Source organism: Rhipicephalus microplus, chromosome 6 (genome assembly GCF_043290135.1).
Source record: "Rhipicephalus microplus isolate Deutch F79 chromosome 6, USDA_Rmic, whole genome shotgun sequence".
NCBI classification, from domain to species: Eukaryota; Metazoa; Arthropoda; class Arachnida; order Ixodida; family Ixodidae; genus Rhipicephalus; species Rhipicephalus microplus.
The window spans coordinates 100463829-100490835 of NC_134705.1; the positions used below are offsets into that span (position 1 = coordinate 100463829).

Sequence of the window (27007 nt, forward strand, 5' to 3'; positions counted from 1 at the left end):
CGGATGCATGGACGGACGGAAGCAAGAACGAATGGACGGACGGAAGTTTCGCCCAACTCTCCATCATTCACCCCGTGGATATGCTACCAATCTTTTTTTTTACAGTCCACTGTCATTGTTTTTATCTCAGCTTTCTACCATCTTATGATTGTCTTTCATGATGTACAGATTCTTATCTTTTCCGTTTTTCAAGAAACTTTCCACATTGTTTTGCATATTGCCATTCATTTTTCACTGCCAATTTATGATTTTCGGCTTGCCTTTTATTCTTCCCATTTCGCACTGTTTTTTTTTTGTTTGTTTGTGCGCTCTGGCTATTATTCTTTGACTTTTTCTGTAGACTGTATTGCTTTGTTCATCTTTATTGTTTTATATTTGCGTGCGCCTGCACTAACACCTGATGGTTGTTCCAGGTACGGTAACTTATTATTATTATTATTATTATTATTATTATTATTATTATTATTATTATTATTATTATTATTCATTCTACCAACAGATAATTGTAGGTTATGTCATTATAGGAAGCCAGAATACAAAAGAACCGGATGTCTGCAAAACCTCTGTTGCAGCATAAGCACCTTGCGTGTGCGTGACCGCCGAGCTGAAGCCTGTCACGTTCTCTAATTTTGAACTCTGTAATGACTGGGCCGCGGATTATCAACGGCGACAATACGTGGAAATACGACCTCTAAAATGTTCAATTCCACGGACTGTTCGGTACCACTGCTCAGCCGCCTCGAGCTCTTGCCACCCATTCTACGCCGTGCATCGCACGGCCGCCTCGCAAAAGTGATTTCGCCACGGTTGCACAATGAGAATGCGCGTTGCTCGAGGAAATACCGGCAGGAATTTCGCGAGCCCGCCAGTGCATACGTACAAGTGGCACCCACAATGGAGACTGGCCGCAACAAGACTTGCCGTAGAGTGTTCGTCGGAGTGGCCATCTAGCGGCGGTGATGCAAGTACATTGACCCCCTTTAACTACATTGGAAATAGATGGCGCTGCTTTCCTTATACCTTTTAGGCGCGCGTTTGTTTATCCCTGTATCTGTAGGTGCGTGTTTAGCCGTGTTTTCTATTGTTTCTAATGAAGCACTGTTTCCTGCTGCTACTGTTTTAACGCGATAGCGTTAGAGAGCTCGTGTCGCACAAAATTTGCCGTCGGCGTCGGGACCATTGGTTGTGAGCAAGAAATCGAGAAAGAAGCAAATAAAATGAAGAATAAAATTTTCGGTTCTCATTGAGCATCGAAGCCGGGCCGTTCGCGGGGCAAGCAGGTGTCCAACCACAAAGACACTAAGTCACTTGCAGCTTCTTCGAGAACAAAAAAAGAAAAAAAACACACTGCCTAAATGCCATGTTGTGGAAGCAGTCACCTGAACGCATTTTTTCCACAGGTGTAACGATGAAAAAGAGCCCATTCGGCGATATGTAGGCGCATTTGGGAGGCCATCAAACAACGACGAAAAAGGCCGGGATAGTGCAGCCATCGCCGCTAAAAACACACAGAAACTTTGAAGCAAAAATTGACAATTATGTCCATCTAGCAAAAAACATATCATGCCTTTCAGGAGCCGTTGATCAAGCAAACAGCAAACGCTAGATAATGTGCTGCCATATTTGAGGCATTGTGAGACTCTTTATGGCCTACGACTTGGCAAGCGCGCGGCGCGTATCTTGGAAAGTCTTGCGACTCTTGCTTTAGATCAAAAACTTGTATGTACTACTAGCGCGCGCTAGTGCTATCTAACGTGTGCGTGCGTGTGCACGTGTGTGTGTGCGCACGTGTATGTGTGTGTGTGTGTGTATAATAAAACATATAAATAAGTATGCACATAGCTGTTGAAGGGCGTACTAGGGGCCGGATTTCGCTACCCCGTTCAATTCTTAAAGGCGAAGCTTAAGGCTCCCCCAATTTTTGCATATCTTTGTCGCATTTTTCGCGTAAGGATAAGCCGAACCACACAACCGGCACCTGCTGTGTAAAGAAGGAGGGTGGGGGAATCAGGTGGGACTAACTGTGCTTCAAGAGTGCGGCACACAAAAGTAATGTGACGTTGTTGAGATCGAAATTTGGAACTCGAGTGTTATTAGAGCATTATGCAGCGTGGCTCGAGTAAAGTGCAACTGCTAATCAGGGCTTGGTCTTGGGCAGTGGCGTAGCCAGGGGGTGGCACTCTGGGCTTAAGCCCCTCCGAATTTTTTTTTTTCGCCATACATGACCATTTGCTTCTTCATTTGCCTAAAATAACTGTTCGTCTTCCCGGCCTCCTCTTTAGATCAAGTAGGAACCCTGCCTGAAAAAAAAAAAAACTTCGCTGTGTCTGAAAAGTGCGCCCTTTTCGCAAACGAAGGCTGTGCAACGATTGCAGTGACCTTTGTGCGCCCGGCAACTACAACAGAATCGTTCCGGCGAAACCCAAAGTCTGGCCAGGACGTACAATCCTTCCCATCGCAAGATAAGGAAGCGAGAGCAAGCGTCCCCCCCCCCCCCTCCTTATTCTCTACGCGGGTCAAAGTACGCGTGACAGATGATAGCCGCCATGTGCTCACTGCGCCATCTTGCTGATAAGGCTGAAAACACGATAGTTCCCCCATTCCCCGAGATGCCGGTCAACAGCGGTAAACGGTAGATATAAAGAGCTTGCTGTGTAAACGTTAACGCTTCGCATTCGCGATGCGGGGGTCCCCCGTTCGATTCCGTGTGCAGAAGTGTTTTTTTCGGGAATTGTTTTCTTTGTTGCGTTTTCAAATATATAGATATATATAGATATACGGTGCATGACATCAATGCTTGCGCCCACGCCGATGCCGGCGGTGAAATACAGGCGAGAGTGTCCATGTAATTGCTATCGCAATAAAAACATTGCGTACAACTGTGGTTTTCAGTGGGAAAGGGGTGGAGGAAGAATACACCTACACCCTGCTGTGCCCTCTCCGTGGCTGAAACCTCCGTATTTGTGTCCATGTTGATGCTGTGTGGGCAGCAAAACCCGAACTGGCAATATTTAAGCTCCCTCAATGCCTAATCCAAATTGCAAAGTGTAGAAATTACAAGAGGTAGAAGTCCTTCCTGTCCTTACCAGGTGGCACTGAAACGAGGCCGACATACCCATACCAGATAAAAATCAGTTGACGTTGTTCCGTTGCTGCATGGAGGTCTCTTGAAGGATTGAGCGAAAGAGGTTGCCTCAACGTATGCAGCACGCAAGACCACTATGTCTTGTCAAAATAGGGAAACAAGAGAAATTCGCCGAACATGTCGCGCATGTAGCTGTTGGGGAGCACTAGAAAAGTTGCAGCAAAGTTTTGCAAATGCAGACCAACGTGAAACCACCGGCGCTTGTGTACGCTTAAACATTAGATACAGTTCCCACACAGCTACTTAAGTAGGAAGTTGACCAGTCTCCTTAAGGCTTTTACTTATAAATCTGCAATACAAGTAGTAATTAAGGCATTCAAAATAAATAATAAAATTCCCATTTTTCTTGTAGATATTTGACAGATCTTTGACACAACATAAACTGAAACAACTGTAAAATTATCATGGCGATAATTTCTGTAGAAGTGTGTCGTCTGATGACATCAATGATGCTAATGGTCATACAGATCAGCACAGAGAACTTTTCTTGTGAACTGATGGTGTCTCTGCCAGAAAACACGATTGCATAAATATATAATATCCGTAGTAAGCAGTGCAGTTCGTGGTTACCATATGGCTGTGGTTGCTTTCAAAGTTAATAATAAAGCATAAAGAATTGTGCACAGTCGCATCAGTCGCGTTCACGTGATACTTATGAAGTCGCACTTCTATGCTTCAACAAGTGAATTTGATTTCCGGTCGTGGTAGACATATTAGAAGGGGCGATATGCAAAGACCATTCGTGTACTTTGCTAGGGGCATTTTAAATGACCCTAGGCAATCAAAATCAATCAAGTGTTCCCCACAATGGTGTGCCTTAAAATTGCATTTTCGCAAGTGAAACACTATTCCCTTTTACCGGTAGCGAAAAGGCGTAACGAAGAATAAGGTTACAGTCGATACTTCTTGATAATAACGCTTTTGCCCGATTCATTAGAATACAAGCCGAGATCACTGCTCAAGCGATAGAAATTACCACGAATTATTCCGCTTCTACGAATCAAGGCATCATGACATAAAGGTAACCCACCATCCGTGGCGCTGCAGGAGTATGCCCTTCAGCTGTTGGGAGCGCACTCTACCACTGCTTGCCGAGTTCATCACATCTAGATAGCATATATTGTAGCCAACATTAAATAGCAATGATATGCCTGAAATATACAACCATGCAATGCGTCATTCGTATGTGGAGGTGAGGTACCCCAATGTTTATTGTGTATTGTCTTCGGCTTAAAACTTCTGGTTTGCAAATGCAAGGTTTAACCATAATTTATTCATGTGAAGTCCGAACGTAAAGGCTCTAGTTATTCGTAAAAACGATGTGAAGAATGTGGTTGTAGTGTAGCGGCACTGCTTACTGAAACTTCCTATGTGGAGTTCGCACAGATAAGCCGTCATCCTTGCGGCATCGTTAGAGACGCGTAGTACAGTGCGATGGTGCTTTTGCACACGTAACTATTTCAGCGAAAAACTTTCTTCAGGCTGCTTGCTCTAGTCTTTTATGTCACGGTTTCGACGGGCCAATTCACGATGTGAGTATGAGGCATATCGTAGTAGAGGGCTATCAAACTTCCTGCATAATAGTGTTGATTAACCTTCGTTTAAATCTAATTACACGGGCAACTAGCACTCCATGTCCACCTAAATATTAATTACTAAACTGGCCTGAATTGCACTCGTGTATTTGAGGTCAGCAGTTGGACACCGTATCTAGTAGCCACGGCCGCCTGCCCGATTTCAGAGTTTTAATTAAGATGTCCACGGCAATGCGGCTCATTTCTACAAGAAAGTGTTATTACCGATAATATGAATAGGTTCCGCGAGGAGAATCATGGAATATTGTTACCTCTTACAATTTGCTCCACTCAGCCCACTTACAGCTTTTCAGCAGCTTAACTAGAAAGGCTGTGTTTAACTGGTGTTCGGCCAATTACTATCATAGCAAACACCCAGATTTGTCGCTGTACTTGGCATTCTCGCAGCGCTGCATACATACAGATTCACATTTAGGCAACTATTTGGATGGGCTGTCTAGGACGTTTTTCTAGGGGCCTCCATTGTAATTTTGAAAGTCGCGTAATTCTTCTGAAATGTTTCTCTTCTTTCCAAACAAGGGGTAAGCAACATTTAACATAAAGACTTCTGGATGCGAACATTTTTTTTTCGTGGCTATATTTACAGGCCAGCATTTTCGACATTGGAAATTATTCTTTTTGTCTGAGGTTACACATGACGTCTTATTGCCTGCAGCAACCTGCAACAATACAATATTACCAACTCTTAGCCACTCTTTAGTATATAAATGAGCGTATTAGATTAAAAGGTATATTCACAAAAATAATTTATTAAATTATAGTTCTGTTCGTAATGTAGAGCTTTCAGTATCTTTGGTTGCGTCCTTTGTTGTATCCTCCTTAAGGCCAGCCTTGAGAAGAGATTCTATAACGCCCGACAGAGCCGGCTCCAATCCTTCTGCGAGGTTGCCATTCTTCGCTTGCCTGTCCGGACTGAAAATGCTCTTGAGCAATTGAGAAAACATTTTCTCTAGACCTTGTCCCCCTTGCTGGTTTCCCATAAGCGAGCCTAACAGAGACAAGACGCTCGCCTGCGAACCACTACCCTGGGAACCAAGTAGAGACGGTAGTCCTTGCATGATTAAAGGCACCAGCTTGGAGAGGTCGAGACCTCCTGCACTTGCGGAAGACGATTCTTTGCCATTCAACGCACCGAGTCCATCGAGCATGGTCTTGAGACCAGCCATTGGATCAGCGTCAGCTGAATTTTGGGAGGATGCACCAGCGTTCCCTAGGTTCGAAAGTAGAGATCCAAGAAGGGCAGCCGAGATGTCCGGTTGACCGGCCCTGTCCTTGGCATCAGCCTTTGCAGCGGATTCACCGGTTGATGGTGGCCCCGCGCTATCTGTCTTTTGCGAAAGGGCGGCTACTAGTATTTCATCTAACGGTGTGCGCGGCCTTGAAGCTGTTTGCTTCGACGAGTAGCTTTGGTAAAGTTCGAAGGCTTTGCCGAGAACAGCCGTCCAGTCAATCTCGCCTCCTTTTGAGCAGTACTCTGCAATAGAAAAAACAACAACAAAAAACAGCGAAAGGATTAAGATACGTTTTTCCAAATCAAACCACAATACACAATGAAGACAAAATGTATATAACAACGCAGGTAAGATCCGGTGCTAGTTCAGATATATGAGAGTTGCTGACTGTGCAAACCATCTTATTTAAAATGGTCACTTTTGTAAATTCCTAAAATTAAGAACATTTTATATGTCATTCAATAATTTATTAGAATACAAAAATAGTGATACTCTGCTACGAAAATACTCGCAGTTAATTATTATAGCACGGGCATGCAGCGAAAATTTACACTCTGCTTGGTAGCGTCAGGTGCGCGTGCCTCTGAGACAAGTTTCTCCAATCAAGGGCAAGTGAACGTATGACTGATAAGTATGGGATGGCAGGTTTGTGGTGTAAACCCAGTTTTACCTTTAGAGCAGCAGTATGACGAAGCAATGTTTCCTTAAATGAGAGCTTGAATGATTACACCGATGAAACGATAGACGCATTTTCGGTACTTATACTCGTATAGGTGCACACTTCTTGTTCGAGGCTGGTGGAAATGGCTCGGTTGCATGAAAAGATGCTACAGCGTTGTGTTCGTTAATAGCCCATACCACCGGTCAGTATTCAGCTGCCATAACATGTCACATGTTGATTATATGATGCGTCTATACTGGATTGGGGGCGAAATTAAGTGCAGGTGCTCTAAACATAAAAACGTTCGTCTGTGTCTTTCTTGTTATGTTTTTGTGCGCCATAAAATTCATAATAAGGACCATCAGGTATAGCTCTACACACTGGCAAATGTTTTTTTAAGCTAAAAGCGTATTCTTATTCTATGAACAGTACTTCAGAAATTTACGCCTGATATTCTTGATAATATGTGAAAATAAATATCTTGCAGTAAGCGAAGTTCTGTTTTTTTTAATAATAACAAGAGCTCAGAAAAACAGAACAAAAGAGGTCGCTACTCCCTCACGCCTCAATTTTCATTTGTTTTGCGACACTCGGCTGATTACTTCAATTTGATGCGACGTTGAAGAATACAATATTTCAATTTTCTGCCAAAACGCAGAGAATGATCAGCCAGTACGATTTCACAAACTCAAAGACGTTTCGGGTGTTTCAGACGAAGCGCCTTCGTGAAAGTTCTAAAAAAAAAGGAATAAGAGCACATATGGCAACGCAAGAGAGTTTATCTTTCTGTTTCCTCAACATATCAGCACTACAATTTCCTCGCACAACAGTGCCAGTGCACAGCTACCTCAAGCCAACGGACAAAATAGGCCGAGGCGTCATTTGATTAGCCAACCACATTTCTACAGACTGTATAGCCCAACGCGGTGTCTCACCGGGTAACAAAGTGATAGGGACCCGGCGTCTTGGAACCACCAACGTAGTCGTGCTCACGTTCCAACACGCAGGCATTCCAAGAAATGTGCTCGTTTTTGGAGAAGCTAACCCTGTACAACGCTACCGCAAGGCCATGCCAACCTGCTCCAATTGTGACAAGGTCGGTCACCGTACCGATGTCTGCACTAATCCAACGACATCATCCAGCCGGTGCCCAGCATGCGGGAAGGCAGATGTCGACCTTTCCAACCATGATTGTCTAGCCTGCTGTCTGCTCTGTATCGGCGCTCACATCGCCGGAGCAAGGAAATGTCCCAAGCGCTACCAAAGCCCAGTGGACACACCATCCCGACCAGTATCATCGACACGTGTGGCGCATGCGAGCAAACATCCACAAACAACAACGGGGACCGCTCACGCTGAGAACGACGCGGCACCTCCCGAGGCCGCTCAGCTAGAGGGGCTCTTCATGTTTGATCCAGACCTAAATCTCTGTCCAAATCTCGGTCCAAATCACGTTTTGTTTTATTGAAATAGAAAATAAACGAAGTCACCTTTACTTGGCGACGGCTGCCCCTTTCCACCTAATTGGTACAAATAAAAATATGAAAAAAACAATGACATATCGACTTATATACAGTCCTACATGGGTGAGAGCAAAAGTTCTCTTATATGGGCAGAACAAACACGTAGACGACACGCTCACTTTTAACTTTTGTCCGCTCAGTCTTCGTCACAAATCTTCGTTTCTTCGAAGAAGTGTTGCAGCACCTTCATTGCTTTGCCGTTTGTTTTGGATGGCCACAGGCCTAGTATTTTATTCAACCCGAATGGTCGCTCAGGATCTAACCTATGCAGTTCTTGTTCTAGTCGCTTTCGGTGTGTGTCGTGTTTCGGACAGTCGAGCAAGAGGTGACATATATCCCCATCGTCGTGGCCGCATGAACATGCTGACGATGTTGCACGATGAATACGAAGTAGGAAGTGCTTTGTGTAAGCAGGTCCGAGTCGTAGACGATGAATGAGTGGGTCGATACGTCTTGGAAGGTTACGATCTGATTGGCATTTAAGATTAGGATCAACAGAATATGGGATCGATTCCTTTGTTTTGTCTGTGAACCAGGTAGACAGGCATAATTCACGTTTTGTTGTTCTTGAAATTGTATTTACATCATATTGAGATACCGGAATGAGGCACGTTTGCGTAGAATTATGAGCGGTTTTCGCCAACTCATCCGCCATTTCATTTCCCTTAATTCCGCAGGGACTGGGAACCCACTAAAATGCCACTCGATGATTCGACTTCGTAGCTTCTGAGAGCTGATTTAGTATAGCGTATACTATACGCACATCAATGTGTCTTGAAGTGGCACTTTCCAGACATGCCAGTGCTGCCAGAGAGCCTGTAATTACCACCCATTTTCTTGGTGTCATTGACAGTTTAATAAAGCTTATTGGTTAGCGAAATCGCTACGAGCTCCGAAGTTGTTGAAGAAGAGAGGTGGCCCAACCGACATGCATATTCTTCGTGCAATTCCGGAATTATAAATGCTGATGTCACTGTCTCTTTGGTGACGGAGCCGTCAGTGTACACGTGAGTGTATCCTTGATACCTGTCAAACAGATGATGTGATGCTAACTGCTGAGCGGCAACGATTGGCACTTCATGTTTGCTGCGAAGTTCTTCTATTGACGTTTTTGGCAATAGAAAGACAACAGTTGGTAGCTCAAGCAGCCATGGAGGGTAGTTTTGGTCCAGTGGCCAATGTGTCGACACAAGAAGCCGGGAAATGTACTGTTGGTACACATGGTGTATGTGCGCTCCAGCACGGTTCACGATGTTGGATATGAGCGGATGGGAAGGGTGTTGCGTGACTAGACGAAAGAGGTGCCGACATGTCTCCACATTTCTAATTACTATAAAGTTGGGTTCTCTTGCCTCTGCTAGTGTTAAAGAATTTGATGTTGCCTGTGGAACCCCCAGACATATGCGTAAGCTTCGTGCTTGTAACAGCTGAAGTCGGTGTAGCGACGTCTGAGAGATGTTGTGGAGAACTGGCGCAGAATAGGCAATTTTCTGTCGGATTAGTGCACAATGGACGCGGAAGAGAGACGCTGATGTACCGCTCCTTTTTGTTCCCGCGATGCGACGTATAACATTTATGGTGCTATTCACTTGATTTTCTAGATCAGCAATATGCTGACTCCATCTGAGTTGGCTATTAAAGGTAACGCCAAGGAAGCGATGCTTTCGTGCGATTTCTATTCTCTGACCATCCACAAAAAGCTTCAAGTTTTTCACTCATTTTCTCGTAAATGGCAGAACTACAGATTTGGCGTGTTAAATCTGCATGCCTCGCTCTTTGAGATAATCACTTATTGCTTCTAGTCCTTGTTGAAGCCGATATTCGATTACTTTCAGTGATTTGTGAAACGTCCATATGCATATGTCGTCTGCATATATGGATATGTTGAAGGCTTCGGGCAGTACTTCTGGAAGACCTGCCATTGCAGCATTGAAAAGAAGTGGACTTAGAACGCTTCCTTGGGGTACACCTCTGCTCATGTTGAAGCGATCGCTGTCTCCGTTATTGGTTGAAATGAATATTTGCCTGTTACATAGGAAGTTGGCGATCCATTGGATACGACCGCGAACCCCTAGTGAGGTAAGCCCGTGCAGCACAGAAAGGTGGCTGACAGAGTCGAACGCCGCAACAGCCATGTTTCCACAGCTCATCTCATGCTCTACAAATGTAACGTGGTCGAAGACGCAGTCCATGGTACATCGCCGTCGTCTGAAGCCAGCCATCTGTTCTGGAAGTGAGTTGTTAGCTTCAATCCACCACTGTAATCGTCTGTCAATCATTTTTTGCATTACTTTAGATACACATGTAGTGAGGCTGACTGGTCGGAATGAGTCAAGCGAAAGCGGTGATTTACCGGGCTTCAGTGGTGGGACGATTCTTGCGACCTTCCAACACATTGGAACGTACGCCTTTGTCCACATGTCGTTAAATATCCGTAGAAGAAATGGCAGGCCTTTCGATTCTAGATTTTTCAGAACACTGTACGATACGTTGTCAGGACCGGTTGTCGTTCTTACGCGGGTTAGTCATAGAGCAGTACGCAACTCTAGTAGAGAATACGTGTTATCCAGTTGAACATGTGATAAAGTGTATGCATCTTGGATTTGCTGCTCTACATCACTAGGCAGTGAAGGAGTGTTGTGAACCAATTGCCCAGTTACAGTCAGCATTGTGCAAAACTTATTAGAAACATCACGCTCGTATAATCCAAGAGATATGGCCAATGCTCTGAATGGGTTTCGCTGGGATACTGGATGACTTAGAGCAGTGATTGTTTGCCAGATTTTCGGAAGTGGAGTAAATGGGGTAATGAATTGCAGAAATCATGCCATTTTTTCCGACCTAACTTTTGCATGTGACGGTTAGATTAAATGTGTGTGGCCTGACATTTCTTATAATCTTCAAGCCTCCCAGTGCGGTGATAGCGACGTTCTGCTCGCCTTCTAGTAGCTCGTAGGCGCTCATAGTCTGCATCTACACTGGAGTGGCCTGCTGGGACAGCTGTAAACTTTGTCGCACGGGAGTAACTGCTTTTAATGCAGGACATAAATGTACCCAATTCATTTACTCCCATCAAGTCACGTCCAGTATGTTCACGAAATAGTTTCCAGTCAGTTAGCTTTGAAATCAATGAGGTCGTTTGCACTTGCATTCTTGGGTGTTGCATAAGAACTGGGTAATGATCACTCCTTCGTGTTTCGAGGTATGTACACCAGTTCATATCTCGTGCAATGTCAGGTGAGGCTATAGCCAAATCTAGACAGCTGGCATAATTATGACCTGTTAAAAACGTTACTGATCCATCATTCAGTACAACAAGACCACATCGATCAATTGATTTTTCGAGTGTTCTCCCACGTGAATCGGTATGAGTACGGCCCCACGTGGTATTGTGTGCATTGAAATTTCCAGGGAATAGGGCAGGTCCCTGGGCTTTACCCAATAAATGAACCAGATATGATTCGGAGATGCGTGTCGATGGTTGCAAATAAACATAAATTACGGTGATGGTAAGTTTCAGGAATTGAATTTTGCACCCTACAAATTCTGGCACGTCCGAGTCCGACGAGTATAAAACAAAAGAGGGTATGTCGCGCCGTACGCATAACACTGCCCTGCTCAAGCCTGGATTTTTCTTGATGCATATGTGACATAGTTAGAATATCCTAAAGTCAGGGCCAACGTTGGTTTCATTTAGACACAGGACGGAAAAGCTATATTGAGCAACCAGCTTCCTAAAGTCTGCGCTTTTCGACCTAAGGCCATTGGCATTCCACTGAAACACAGCTGTGTTGCGGAAACAGTTGTTCATTTGTAGAGCCATTTTGCTTTAAAACAATTCTTCGTTGTACTGCTAGAGGCTATAATGAAAGGTCTGCGCTCACCTCTGGTAGGTCATTGGCCTGTGAAAATACACGCAGGATTGCCTTCAAAGCAAGGAAGAGCATCTACATAACCATATCCACATCACTTGTTTTCGATGCACGTTGCTCTTGTGTCTTTGGCTTTGGTGAGGTGAAAGGTGTAGACGCTTGGTTATCCTGAGTTGATGACGGTTTCGGTGTCCTGTTGTCGCTTGTCTGCCTTTGAATGCTTGGTGATCGTCCTCTACGGTCCGTTTTGGCTGTACTTTTGTTTTTTTGAGCTGAAGCACGCTTGGCTACCATCGCATACGACAGTGGTGATGTACTCTTTTGTGATTTTGAAGTCACAGGGAGTGGATGCACAGTTTCAGGATTTGGACTAGGCGATCCCTTTCTTGGAGCTCTTCCAAGCAAAATTTCTTGTTGCTTTAGTCGAGTAGCTGCCTGGTGTTTCGGACAACCAGCGTATGACGCTACGTGGTCTGCATTGCAATTGGCACATTTCGAGTGATTCCTCGATGAACATTCTTTGTAATCATGTAATCATGTAATCACAGATTTTGCAGCGAAGTTGTCCGTGGCACGATTTGGCAACATGTCCATATCGTTTACAGTTGTAACATCGTGCAGCGGGCTGTACGTACTCTTCCACCGGCTGACTTGTGAAGCCTAGAAAAATACGAGGCGGCAGTGGCTTGTCGGGGGAGAACTCAAGAATTACACTGCCGAGTAAATGTGGCTCTGCTGAATCATCTTCACGACGGAGCCATTTAGTCTGTTTCCTGACTGAGATTACACCGCTGTCTCTTAAATGTTCAAGCAGTCGATCTTCACTGTATTGCACTGGTACTTGTCTAATCTTTCCTAGGTTCCTCACATACGACTGCGGTATATACGGTGCCACTTCAAGACCAGCAACATGTGTTAACTCAAGAAGTCTGAAGGATGCAGTCACTGTAGAGACACTTACGCAGAAGTTGCCATCTCTGTTGACACGGAACGACTCCACTTTCTTTTTAGCAGCAGATACTACTTCACTGGCCAGTTTGTTTGGATTGACTTTCCAGAACGAGGCGCTAGAGTCTGTCAGCTTGAACATTACGGGTATCCCCGCTGGTCGGGCTTTCTTGTACGTAACTGTTGTGAAAGGCCTGTCTTCTGCTTCTACATAACAGTTCATTTACGCGGAGTTGATGATTGTTGCATCGCTGTAATCCCCTTTACTATCAGTTCGCGCCTTCTTCGAAGTAACACACTCGTCGTCGGCGTTAGGTGTCGTCGAGAGGCCGTCACAGTCCTCCTCAGGTCCGCGCAACACGGGATTATCTTGCTGTTCAGACGCATTCATCACTTCGTCTTCATCTGATGGGTGCCGAGAAGAATGGCCACCACCAGTAGCTGAAGCTTTACGACGTCGAGGCAGCCTAACATAAGGCTTCGGCGCCTTGGAGACGTGGCACCTGGTGCACCGCGAAGGTGGTGGCCGAATCTTGGCAGTAAGATTCAGAAGACGAATAAGAAAACTTACAAAATTGGCAAAAAAACAGCAGCACTAGGAAACTCACGCCCAGTGATTCTTCACTTCGTCTTCGTCTTTCCCAAATCACGGTCTAAATCACGGTCTAAATCTTGGTCTAGTTCGAGGCCCAAACGGACTCTACAACAAGGAACCACCCAGGAACCTTGGCGCTGCAGTCAGAGTCCACCCCCGATTAACAAGACATTGCCATCACTGGTAAGGTGGGCAGAGGTTGTTGCTCCCACCCAGTCTAAGAACGATGACGACTCACAATCAATCGCACAACTCCAAAAGATCATAGCCAAACAACAACAGACGCTCATGAAACAATAACACAAGATAGAGCAGTTAGAACAACTAGTGAAGTCACAAACATCTAATCAACCGCCACCCAGCACAACCCAGCTTCAATGTACAATGGCACCCATGGAAACAGATACTCAGGCTCCCTCGCTTGACGCAGGCGAAAAATCCCACCAAGACCAGATCGAAAAAATCGTAACTACAGTTGTAAAAGTGCCCACACCACTCCTAAAACTACAGATCAGCGAGGCGCTACAACAAATACGGGACTAGCATTCGGCCTCCATACAACAAATCAAGAAAAAAAGCTTGGCCTCAATCAAAGAAGCCGTGCATCCCAAGCTACTTGAATTAGATGCCCTCACCTGCAAATATGAGCGCAGCGACTCACAGCTAGAACAGGGGCATGGAAGAACACCTGTCAAGTTACTCACGGGGCGCCGTGATATCTCCGCGACAGTGCATAAAACCGGGGATTTGGAGAAAACATCTTCGAACCCATAATGGCGCAGCTCCATCGAAGACTAAACATAATACAGTGGAACTGCAGAAGCTTTTGTCGTAAGGCGGCATTGCTGCAACAATACATAGGCACGCTCAATCACAAACCCGACATCATAGCGCTACAGGATACTATAGTCCCCGATATCAGACTTTCGTCGTACACAATACATGCCAACAAACACAACACAACGGTCTGCACTTTAGTTCACAACACCTGCACTGCGGTCACGGTAGATCTGGACCCACGTGATACGCAGCTTGAGTACGTCTTCGCACGCCTTTTGCCTATCAAGCGCTCTCAGCAGCCTGTATACGTGCTTAACATATACAGTCGACCATAGTATCATGCGCAAACCCTCTTCGAGGTCTTCCGCAAGCCCGGAAAGAAGCTATAAATGCTCCGCTGCTTATATTAGGCGACTTCAACGCCCGACACACCTCCTGGGGTCATACGCAAGGGGACATCAAAAAACGAAAATTGTACGACGTCATGGTTCTCGAGGGTATCACTCTCCTCACCGAACCAGCCTATCCGACTCGCACGGGTAACAGTGTTTCGAGGGATACGTGCCCCGATCTAACAAAGGGTATCAACCTTCCTCAGCCACGCTGGTGAAACTCACAAGAGAATTTCGGGAGCAACCATTTGATCATTCACACGTCCTTATTGTATAGCAGACACAAGAAACATCAAAAGACAGTCAAGCTAATAGATTGGGCAGCTTTCCACAAAACATAAAACGTTCCCTTTCATCAAACGCCCACATTTTACTCGGCATGAGCCGGCACCTTACTAGAACTTAAGAACGAGGTTACCAAAAATTGTTGCACTTACACTTGAAGCTCTAGCAGTCGATAGCCATCTTTTGCATTTATGGGATGCCAGGCGCCAACTCAACGGGCGCTGGAAACAGCAAAGGCTTAATCGCCGACTCAAGACGCGTATTGCTGCCCTCACTGCTAAGGCAGAGAAATACGCGATAGCACTCGCTAAAGAAAATTGGTTCTCGAAATGCGACTCTTTTACAGGGTCTCTCCATACGAAATATGCCTGGCACCTTCTGCGTCACCTAATTGACCCAGACTCTACCAGAGACGTGAACAGAAGAAGCCTTCAGAGGGATATAAACGGCTTCCCTGGAAGCAATGCGAACTTACTCGGTGCCCTACAGTCGAAGTATTTCAACACTGGGCGGGGCCGCGCATCCATACCCTTTTATTACGGCCCCGATAATCCAGAACTTTGAAAAGCGTTTACGGTCGTCAAAATTAAAGCGGCAATACAAAACACGAGGAAAGGTACCCAAAACCCGATAAGGTATCGATAGGGCTGCTCTCTAACCTAAGCAATGACACGACTCAGTTGCTAGTAGATAAAATTAACCAGTACTGGGACGCCGGAACGCTACACCTAGAGTGGAAATCAGCCGACCTCATTTTCATTCCGAAAGCCGGCAAAGCGCTCAATATTGATAACCTCCGTTCCATATCCCTCACGTCATGCGCTGGTAAGGTGATGGAGAAGGCCATACAAAGATGGCTAAACGAATATCAAGAAGAACAGAACCACTTGCCTGACACTATGTACGGCTTTAGTCCCCATTTGTCAGCGCAGAAAATCCTCCTCCAACTAAAACACGTGATTGTCAACCTACCCAGCGGTACCACTCAAGCCTAAAGGGCCACTCTTGCAATTGATTTCAAGGGGGCCTTTGACAATGTTCGCCACTTCGCTATCTTGGAAAACTTACAGGAACTCAGGTGCGGTACAAAATTATATGCATATGTGCAGGACTTCGTTACAGACAGGCAAGTCACTATCCTCATAGGGGACTTAAAATCTCAACCCATCACCATGGGTGATTTCGGTACTCCCCAAGGGGCTGTCCTTTCTCCACTCCTCTTCAATATCGCCCTCATGCGCCTCCTGGAGGCCCTAAATGAAATTTCGCAAGTACGCCTTGCCATATATGCTGATGACGTCACAAGCTGGAGCCGGTCTGGTAACCTGGCTCAGATAGAAGATGCCTTGCAACAAGCCTCCTCCATCGTAGAAAAGATGGGTGCAAGAGTGGTCTGGAGGGCTCCCCCATCAAAACAGAAATCCTAGTATATAGAAATAAGGCATCGGACAATACATCCCTCAACGTATAACTCAATGGAACGCAAGTGAAAGAGGTTGAAACCATCCGAGTTCTGGGGGCCCACTTCAATATTTGGGGCAACAACTCATTTGCTTTACATAAACTAATAACTTCCTGCCTACAAATCTCTCGCGTGATTAGTCGGGTGACTAACCGATGACGAGGGATGAAAGAACACGACATAATGCGACTCATTCAGGCATTTGTTATCAGCCGCATAACCTATAGCTTTCCTTACCTGAGGGCCTTGAAAGCAGATGAGCACAAAATAGACAGAGTCATACGTGTGACTCCCAAGAAGACTCTGAACCTTCCCCCATGGACCCTCACGGAACGTCTGCTTCAAATGGGGCTCCACAATACCGTATCAGAACTATTCCATGCATACCACACGAACCAAGTCACGCGCTTCGCCGTCACTAAAACGGGATGGAAAACACTATCAGAACTTGGCATCGGAGCCTCCATTGAGAGAAGGGGAATACAGCGTATTCCACATGAATGGAGGCAGGACTTCATCATCAAACCACTTCCGCGGAACATGCAACCTCAGTTCCACGAACATCGCCGTCGGGCTCAGGCAAAAATTCACGACAACTACTCAGATACTGAGGGCGCCTTCTTTTTTGATGCAGCTGGACCAGTGAACGGCAAATATACAGCAAGCGTCATTCATTGTGGAAAACAGGTTGATTGTATGTCAGCCTAGGACACAGACACAACTAGTATGGAAGAAGCAGGAATCGCCCTCGCCCTACGAAACCCAAGGTGTACTTTCGTTTTAACAGATTGAAAAGCAGCCTACCAAAATTTTCGTAAAGGCTACATTGGCTCCATTGCGCATCGACTTCTTACACAACTCTCGTCCTCACTCTCAGAGGGTGAATGCAAACAGCCGATATGGATACCCGGCCACTGCGGAGTTAGAGGCAATGAGCTCGCCCATGCCTCGGCACGAGAATTACTCTTCGGGACCTCCGACCCCGGCATATCGCACCCACCCTCGGCTATGCGTATGGACTCGTTCCTAACGTACACAGACATTCTAGAACATCAAGGACTCGAAAGGCGGAAACTTCCGCCCCCGAAGCTAAAGCTCAGTAAAGAATCTCAGGTAGCGTGACATCGCCTGCAGACCTTGACTCACCCCAATCCATTCATACTGTCCAAGATAAATCTCGACACAAACGCACCACAGTGCAGGTTCTGCGTCACTGAAACAGCCACCCTGTACCACATGGTATGGGAATGCCTACACAATCCACCTCCACAACCCAGAGCAAAGCACAAAATTGTAGTTTGGGAGGCAGCTCTGTCCAGCTCGGATCCGAATACCCAAGAGGCCCTCGTGAGATGAGCGAGGACAGCAGCCCGCGCCAATGGGATCTCGGACTGAAGAGCCCACTCACCGACACTCCTTCCTCGGTCGCAAATAAATGTTTTATTCTCTCTTTCTTTGTAATGGGTTCAGAAGGCCGAGTGGAACTCTGCGGTGAAATACCAGGGTGCTTCCACCGCGACTCTCAACTCTTTCTTCAGCCGATCACTTTTTTCTCGTGGCAAATGTAGGCATTTATATTTTAGAAAAATAGTTTATAATTAAAAAAAACCAATGGAACTACGATCGTGTTCATATATTCATAGAAGTAATACTGTCGTCCCACTTGAGGATTATATTTAAAAGCAAGGGCAAGGTGGGCCTTTTTTTTTTCACCATAACGAAGATATAATAGTACAATGAGCTAGCCCAAAAATACACGTTGTACATCAAGGACTTAGTCAGCAAAGATGAGCTATCCCATGAGAAACAATGCATGTCAAACTTTCGACACATTCTCAAGAAGCCGCCACGCGTTTTAGAATATGATCAAGTAATTCGAAATTTTCCTATGAAATAACATAGTGAAAAATCCTTTGAAAACTTTCTTTGTGTGCAAAATGGCTCCAGCGACAATTGTTATCGATGTTCTCTCATACCTTATCCGATTTTTGTCGGTGATTCGGACCAAGTACATGTACGAAAAATAGTGATGAACCTTAAATAAGCGCGGCTTCCTGAAGGGACGCAATTGAAGAACAATATAAACCTCCATGATTCGCGCATATAGCTGTGGGTTCTTTATTCCAACCAGTGTTACCATTACAGGGAGGAGTTTAGGGTTATGATATTGTTGCATCGATGGGCGTATTATTGGTGACTCTGTAAGGTATTCAATCACAAGGACCGCAATTCTCATTATAAAAAAATTCCCGAAGTGACGACCTGAACAATGGTCCTTCCACTGTTTTGTTGGGATAGCTGTTTTCACTCACTTATTTTGTTTCGTACAGTACTAAAACGAAAGTGCTGCTACCTTTAATTCCACCAATCCTTCCCTTTTAGACACGAAGATCACAGTGAAAATGTTTTGACCCAGACATTTTCATCCCAGTTTGGTAAAACAAAAATGAAAATATGCCTCAGGCATCAATACTGGCGATGGACTGTTCAACGGACGCATTTGAATATGTGTTCCTTGTGAGAAATTCGCTGCACCTTATGCAAGCACTGATTAAGAAATGTCTAAGAATCGGTATGAAGGTCAAGAAACTTTGGTAAAGATACTGCTAACAAGAAAAGTTTCATTTAAGTGGCTGCTTACCAGGTAAATCTTTTTTGGATGTCTCTTCCAATGATGCCTCATTCACGCCAAGGAGAAAAAGCGTCACGACAGCTGAGAACACCAGCTTGGAGTAGAGACCCATGATTCCCCCTGAAAAGAAACGATTCAGCGTTTTTAAGCACTTGAAATAAACAAAAGCACGCCTCTTATCTAGTACATCTGACCATATTACTTACTATGCTACCTTAAATAGAGCTTTCTAATTCAAATCGCCTTAGCAGGACGTTAGAGCAGCTAGATAAAAGGCGGCGACTATGAATGATGAGTATATTAGTAGAGAAACAGGACTTTTCACTCGAGTGTGACTATTGCACATAGGCCACGCATTTTACTATTAATGGCTGCACGTCGACCGTAAAAACTCATAGATGACGACGGCACGACGTTATGGAGCTGCTATATTACCAATACAATTTCTGCCGTTAGCATGTACCGCCTGACCGAAGTCGCCACCTTGTTACCTTTTCTATTACCCTGTCGGTATTCCGGAGACTAGTCGGCGTCTGGAGACCGTCTACGCCACGTGCGACGTCCATGCGAGAACAAGGGCGGAGAGTGGATGTTACGGGCCAAGTGACGTGCGGCCCGCTGATGCGATGCAGCTTGGCAAACACACTCGAGGGACGCCGCACGCGACGGGTACAGTATACGTGCTCTGGCCCTTATGTACGTATACGAGCGTCTCGCTCTATATAGAAGCGTTAACGATGCGAGGGGGAAGCAGAGAGAAGGAGCACAAGACAGACGACACAGGCGAGCCGTGATGAGAGCAACTTTTCAAAGCAAGGAGGTGGGGTGCTGTTGCGCGCTTCTTGAAGCGCTGTCCTTATTTCACGTCGAGACGTTTTCATTGTGTGGCAGTGACCTAGAGGACATCCCGTGCTCTTTTAAAAATGAACATATCTCTGTTTTCAAGATATCAGTACTGTGTGCGGCTTAGACATTTTAACTGCAGTTCATGCATAGAACCCTGAATCTTTCGCGACTTCGACCCCCTAATCAGTCGTAGTAAAAAGGGGGTTGCTGCGAGCAGCCTTGGCGCTTCTGATGGGTACGCTGCCCAGGCCAATGGTGGCATATTTGTTCTCCCAGCACCGCAAGGGTTTTATGTCCTGATGAGTTGACTCATGGGTCGATTTCAAGGGTGAACAGAAATTGTTTCTGTACCATTTCTGGTTCTGCAGGGCGTAGTAATAGATTATATATATATATATATATATATATATATATATATATATATATATATATATATATATAATAAGGGAAAGAACTGTATACCTAAGGGCTCGTTTTTCCGTGTTTTAACACAATATTAATGAGATCTAACAGACAGTAATGCCAAGGAATGTACAGGGGAAGTTATTAGAACCGATGGAATGTAAATAAGAAGAAAGAAAAGTGGATGAAAAAATATAAAAGTGGATGAAAAAATATAAAAGTGGATGCTCACGGCTGGTTATTTTTTCCACCACTTTTCTTTCTTTTTATTTACATTCCATTGGTTCTAATAACTTCCCCTGTACATTCCTTGGCATTACTGCCTGTTAATTCTCATATATATATATATATATATATATATATATATATATATATATATATATATATATATATATATATATATTTCTTGAATGTCTTCCTGGATTCGGGTCGAGTTATAAGTCACCAGATGAAGCGAACGAGCAAACAAAAAACGATGCTTTATTGCCAATTTGGCAATAAAGCATCGTTTTTTGTTTGCTCGTTCACTTCATCTGGTGACTTATATATATATATATATATATATATATATATATATATATATATATATATATATATATATATATATATATATATATATATATATATATATATATATAGTGGGAGTAGTAATTCAATGGACCAGTTAGTCTTCGTGAAGGTATGAGATATGGCACACCGGGAACGTTGTCAACAAGGATAAATATATTTATTGCCCAACAGTTTCGGGAGGGGTCCTCCCTTCATCAGGGGAGAAACTGTTGGGAAATAAATATATTTATCCTTGTTGACAACGCTCCCGTTGTGCCATATCTCATATATATATATATATATATATATATATATATATATGATTGTTTCACATGCACGTATTTCTGTCGGTAATCACTGCCACAGTTCTTGCCTTCGCTTTCTAATTTATTGCGTGAACTTCAGTTTGTTCTTTTCTCCAACAAGGGTTCATACGAAGAAACTTTAGTATGACGATGAGGAAGCACTGTGAGTTTCGAATGAAATGCTTGGACTGACTAAGAAAACGCAGTTAAACCCGTTCAAGTGACATCATGGAGGAATTTTCAACCATAAAACAAGGTGTCCTCTATCGTAAATTTACAATGTTGCTGTTCAGGCAGTGGCAAATATTTTTGTAAGAAATATATTCAGGGAAGCGATGTTAAAACCTAACTCCGTTGACATAAAGTACTGAATAGACGAGGGACAAAGCATTCGACGAAACGAACCCTCATTCTCAATTGGAACTTTCTTGCGAGCACAGTGGTAATATACAGGTGATCATGTGGTGCGTGGTAATTACACAAGTAACTGATAAAAACAAGACATTAAAAAAACGTCTCCCTTGTAGATGTAATATGACAGAAGTCTGGCTAACACTCGGTACAGAATCTGTAAGCATGCGATAAGCCTCCGCTATAAACCTCGCCTTCATTGCTTTGTGCTTTCGAACAACCCCATTCTTTTGTGGAACAAGGATTCGCATTGGTCCCTTTTGGCAATTGAAACGTATCGACCAGCCCTGCTTGTTGTGTTTATTCTGTATGCCAATCGTATCTGTAGACTCACTTTCATGCGGCGATGCTGCTTTCTGAACATTGGCAGGTGCGCGAAATGAACAATGGCGATTGCGACAGTAGCGAACGGTGCAAGCTGGTTAACACCTGGACAAAGGGCTGCATTGCATGTTCGAAGCTCGAAGGCGACTGCTGTGGGTAGAAATATGCGTTCTGATAAAAAGGAATGGCGTTGCAATATTTGCATAAAAAGTATTACGTCAAATAATTTCGCTACTGAACATTGTGTTAGAAAGGTAATTACTGCATGGCTCACTCGGATGGAGTGATTTGACTACATTTAGTATTCTTTATTTTATCAGATAAATTTAGTTCTACACCTGAAGAAACCTTAGCTAATTGTTATAGTGCCCACATATGTACTTTCAACAAACTATCGAAGAACAGAGTGTTCGAATTGCAGTTGCGCCCTTCGTACAAAAAAGAAAAAAAAACATCGAGCCCCCAACCATAGTTTTTCTGAATTCCAACCTCACAGATGCTGCTGATGTGTTGCTCATTATAATCGTATTAGTGAGTGATAAAGTATTTCACGTAAAATCTGCATTGTTGTTCAACCCGCCCTGTCCTGCTTCCTTCCGTATAAAATCTCTGTTTGAAGGTATCCAAATAATTAGAATATCTTGAAGATAAAGATTATTTTAAAGTGTGACCAGATATCTTCATATATCAGTTTCCAGACGTTAGTTTTGGCCAAGATGCCTCATGAAAATGTACGTACAGTGCGCAAAGAATGATATGCGTCCATTGAAGATTACTACACATGCTTCCGTTTCCACCACCAGCCATGCCACCACGTCCAGTTCGAGCCAACTGACGAAATATTCGATGGTACACTCACACTGGGTGCAACGTCACTTCCAGTAGCCGGGCCTCAGTAACACAACGTGGTCACCGCCTCATGTAACTGCACATTCTGTGTGTCACGCTTATGATGCGTTTCGAATTTGGTTTCATGAGCATTATGATTTAATGTGTAATGCCAGCATGACGTTATTCACTATATCAAAAGGCACCTAGGTAAACGAAATAAAAAAAACTACGCTCTTATCGCTTCTGGCGTTATTCTTGACGTTCCTATTGCAATCATTGTCGTTATAAAAATGTGCTGAAAACACATCTGACGTTCGGTTGATTACATTGCTGACGAATAAAATTATACGCTCATATTATCAGTAACGTTCAAGCGAATCAAAACACACGTGCAAAGTATTCTACAGCGAAAACAATGAATTAAAAAAACAGGTTTGGTTAGACCAGACGCAGCAGTATGATGATACGTAAACGTTCGCATCCGCTGCAAGGTAAACGCCATCGCTTTCTTTTCTCTTATTCATTATTTAAAAGGAAGCAGCTTGTTGGCCTGGCATGGTCAAAGTCAAGTCGTGTAACATTCATGCCGAGTACTTTGAGGTTTTGCATTCGACGGAGTTTGACGGTACATGCTAAGTATTAAAAAAAGGGGGATCCTTAAGCTTCTCCTTCAAGAGCTAGGCGTGATAGCAATATCTTGTCCTAGTGTGTACTTCAAACACTTGGCGCATGAAGTCTTTTTGAACTTGCTATGCACCAACTACGTGCCCTTAAAGAAATAGGCTCAGTAACGTGTGTGCCTTTGTGATAGAAAACCGTCTTTAAGCCATGAAGTCATTATGAAGATCACAAGTGGCAGTGCACCCTTGTATCACATATTAATACTGCAATATTTCATGTTGTATGGTCAAACATGCGTACTGGACGCGTCTGTTTGTAAAGCATGAGTATAACTTTCACTGCACTTCCAAGCCGAGCACTTTATTTTCGCTGTATTCACAGACACCCGCTTACGACGAACACTCGCTTACGACGCAAATGATTCCGATTGGATCGCCTCTGTAGCACAAAATTCTTTAATACTCATTTATTTCCATCTTCCTCCATTTTTTATTCACGCAGATTATGATAATGTTTCGCTTACAACCAACGACGCTGATGCCGGAATTTCGGGGGAATGACATGTTTAACGCTATAAAAGTAGAATATAGAAATAAGCAGTGTTTCTTGAGGGGCTGCTTTCGCAACTTTTGATCACCAAGATATGACAATATCTTTATGACTTAGCCAACAAGACAGGTCTAAGAAATGCTGCACTGCATCCGTTGAATATAGATAGATATGTAGGGTTTAACGTCCCAAAGCCACCGTATGATTATGAGAGACGCCGTCGTGAAGGCTCCGGAAGTTTCTACCACCTGGTGTTCTTTACCGTGCACCCAAATTTGAGCACATGGGACTACAACATTTCCACATCCATCGGAAATGCAGCCGCTGCAGCCGGGATTTGAACCAGTGACCTGTCGGTCAGCAGCCGAGTACCTTAGCCACTAGGCCACCGCGGTGGGGGCTTTGTGTAAATGGCTTATTAAATTATCCTGTTTTCAGTAAGCAGGTGCTACTTTTTTACCTGGTGTCACTTTTTTATTTTTATTGCTCTGAATACTGTTTGAAAATTGCTTTGCCTGTGGTAGATGAGCAAACGTTATTTCAGCGTGCTTCTACAGATTTGCTTTAGAACAGCTGCGCTGCGACAATGAACTCGACAATTTTCGCATTCAATATCACTTCACAATATTGCGTCATCGCTTACGCCTGTTCTGGAAAATCTTTCTTACAAAGCAGTGAAGCAGGTGTGTTAAGAGTTCTGGTGTCAGGTTAAAACACGATTTCAACAATCAGTTATATTCGGCCTCATGGTCACAATTCACGAGTCTTCGTAGCATACAGCCCCGCCGCGGTGGTCTGGTGCCTAAGGTGCTCGGCTGCTGACCCGCAGGTCGCGGGCTCGAATCCCGGCTGGGGCGGCTGCATTTTCGATGGAGGCGGAACTGTTGTAGGCCAGTGTGCCAAGATTTGTGTGCACGTTAAAGAACCCCAGGTGGTCAAAATTTCCGGAGCCCTCCACTACGGCGTCTCTCATAATCATATGGTGGTTTTGGGACGTTAAACCCCACAAATAAATCAATCTATCAATCAATTCATGACATAGACGCGGTGTGGTCGACTCAGACGGCTGCCACACGGCTGCATGACGATGAGAGGTGAATGGAAGATGACGTATACACGTTTACATTTATGTGCCAGTTTATAAAGCATAAGCTCATGAGATCACTTCGCAGAGCCTCATATTCACCCTGAGGCCGCCATGGCGCGCCGCATTATGACGTCTTGATTGTGGCATGTAAAGACAGAGACTATAATACTAATCAGAGCGTGACTGCTACACGTAAAACCTGAGTAAAAACTGCGTCGCAGTCGCCGGCAGGTCGCGTCAAACACAGTGGCTCCATAACAGTAGCTAACTCCAAGGACGTTCTCAAATGCCGATTGCACAATGCGGTACACGCGAAGTCAGCACTCACCTCTGTGGATCCCTACGTGCGTGTTGAACTCCTGACGTTGCCACTCGCTGTCAAGCCGTCGCTGTATCGGCTAGCTTAAATAAAATATAAACACCTATCGCACGACACGTCAGCGTGGACGAGCCGCGAGCGTCGGCCTTGCCGAAGGAAGCTCCAATGTTGTGTCTCTCAACGAGGCCGCGCTTTACGCGGCGAGCGTCCAGCGACGGCGCGCCGCCTCTGTGTAGTTTCCGCCGGCGTTGCCAATCTGAGATGAGCAGCGCGCGGCGCTGTTTTGTTGGCCGTGACGACAAGGAAAGGGGAGAGGGGACCGAACGCCTTTACTACGTCACGAACGGTGCGTAACAAAGAAAGGAGGCCACATGCGCTAGATGGCGATGCGGGACACGCCGTTATGGTTTGTGCGCCAACGGGCGCCATGGGGCTGCAAGAGGAGCGTCGCTCCTAATCGCAAAACGCAAGAGGCAACATCCGTTCAGCTTCGAGCCGTTCCTGCCACCCCTTGTGAAACGTGGCTTTATTTACAGCTATCCTATTGGCAAGTGAAGGTGGTTTTGAATTCTCCATCTTCTTGCGTACGCTGGGTTGCCAGAAAATGTCCCAATTATCATTAAAACTAATGTAGGAGTTCGGGGAATGGTAATAAAATCCGGCTGCGCTTGTTATGCGCTAATCGCACCATCTGTACCATAGAACACCAAGCGTACTTGGGTTCCTTTTGTAGGCTTGTTCACTTTTGTTGTTGTTCAATGAATTCAGAATAACGGGAATTGATGCGATTTAAAGTTACTGCTACTGCTTTTTCCTCTTTTTCCTCGTCATTACTGTCGTCTAAAAGAATGAGAACTTTTGTTACTATATTTTAATAAATTGTGAAAAATTGTGAAAAAAGGACAAGTATAACAGTCGGGCTATAACTTGAGCGTTACACAAAGGCCTCTGCCAAACATTTTTGATGGTGCTGGCTACATACCTTTGAGAAAATTACAAGTATGTCGAGTTAACTAACAAGAATGTCGAATTAAAGCTTCTCGGTAATTTTTGTATATTTTCTTTTCTATGTGAGTTCGAAAATAAACTTGGGGTCTTGGCCTTAGCGGCATGTCATGCGTGTACGGCAGCAGTTTTCATCAGATGAAGGCGCAAGGTTCATTGATAATGAAAAAAAAAAAAAACGTAACGTATTTGTTGAAACTGCGACCCTTGAAGCGGAACGGTGCGTTTTCTTTTTACCCGTTTTTTTTTACCCCGCAGCGAACAGCCTGTGACGTGGCGTAGTGATAGAGTACTCGCCCAGTCATACGTGTGGCGAGTTCTAAATCGCTGGATAAATTTTTTTTTCTTTTTTAAGGCCATTTTTTACTGAAGTCTTCAGCCTTTATCTCAGTCGAGTGGCAATTTGTCTGTGCCGTAAACTACATTTTGGCATCACGTTAGAAGTTGCTGCTGTTCCTTCCTTCGAAGGTGTTGCTGTTGGCTCTTCGGTAACGAAACGTTCATGCTCAGGCAACCATGGTTTTATTATCACTGAAAATTATCCTATTAACTTGACGCATTATTCTTGCAGCTGGGGCGTCTATACGCCATGAGGTACATGGTTAGAAGACCGTTATATTGTTTTGCGGTGCTGGT

The 27007-nt window shown here is 44.5% G+C and overlaps 1 protein-coding gene across 1 annotated transcript; it reads right to left on the minus strand.

The window, feature by feature from the left end:
• Positions 1-5469: 5469 nt before the first annotated feature.
• On the minus strand, positions 5470-25645 carry LOC119167439 (uncharacterized). Its single transcript, XM_075866285.1, has 3 exons — positions 25376-25645; positions 19132-19242; positions 5470-6214 (listed from the first exon to the last, which is right to left on the minus strand). The coding sequence occupies exons 2-3, from the start codon at positions 19232-19234 to the stop codon at positions 5496-5498; spliced, it is 822 nt and encodes a 273-aa protein (XP_075722400.1). The 5' UTR covers positions 19235-19242; positions 25376-25645; the 3' UTR covers positions 5470-5495.
• Positions 25646-27007: the final 1362 nt, after the last annotated feature.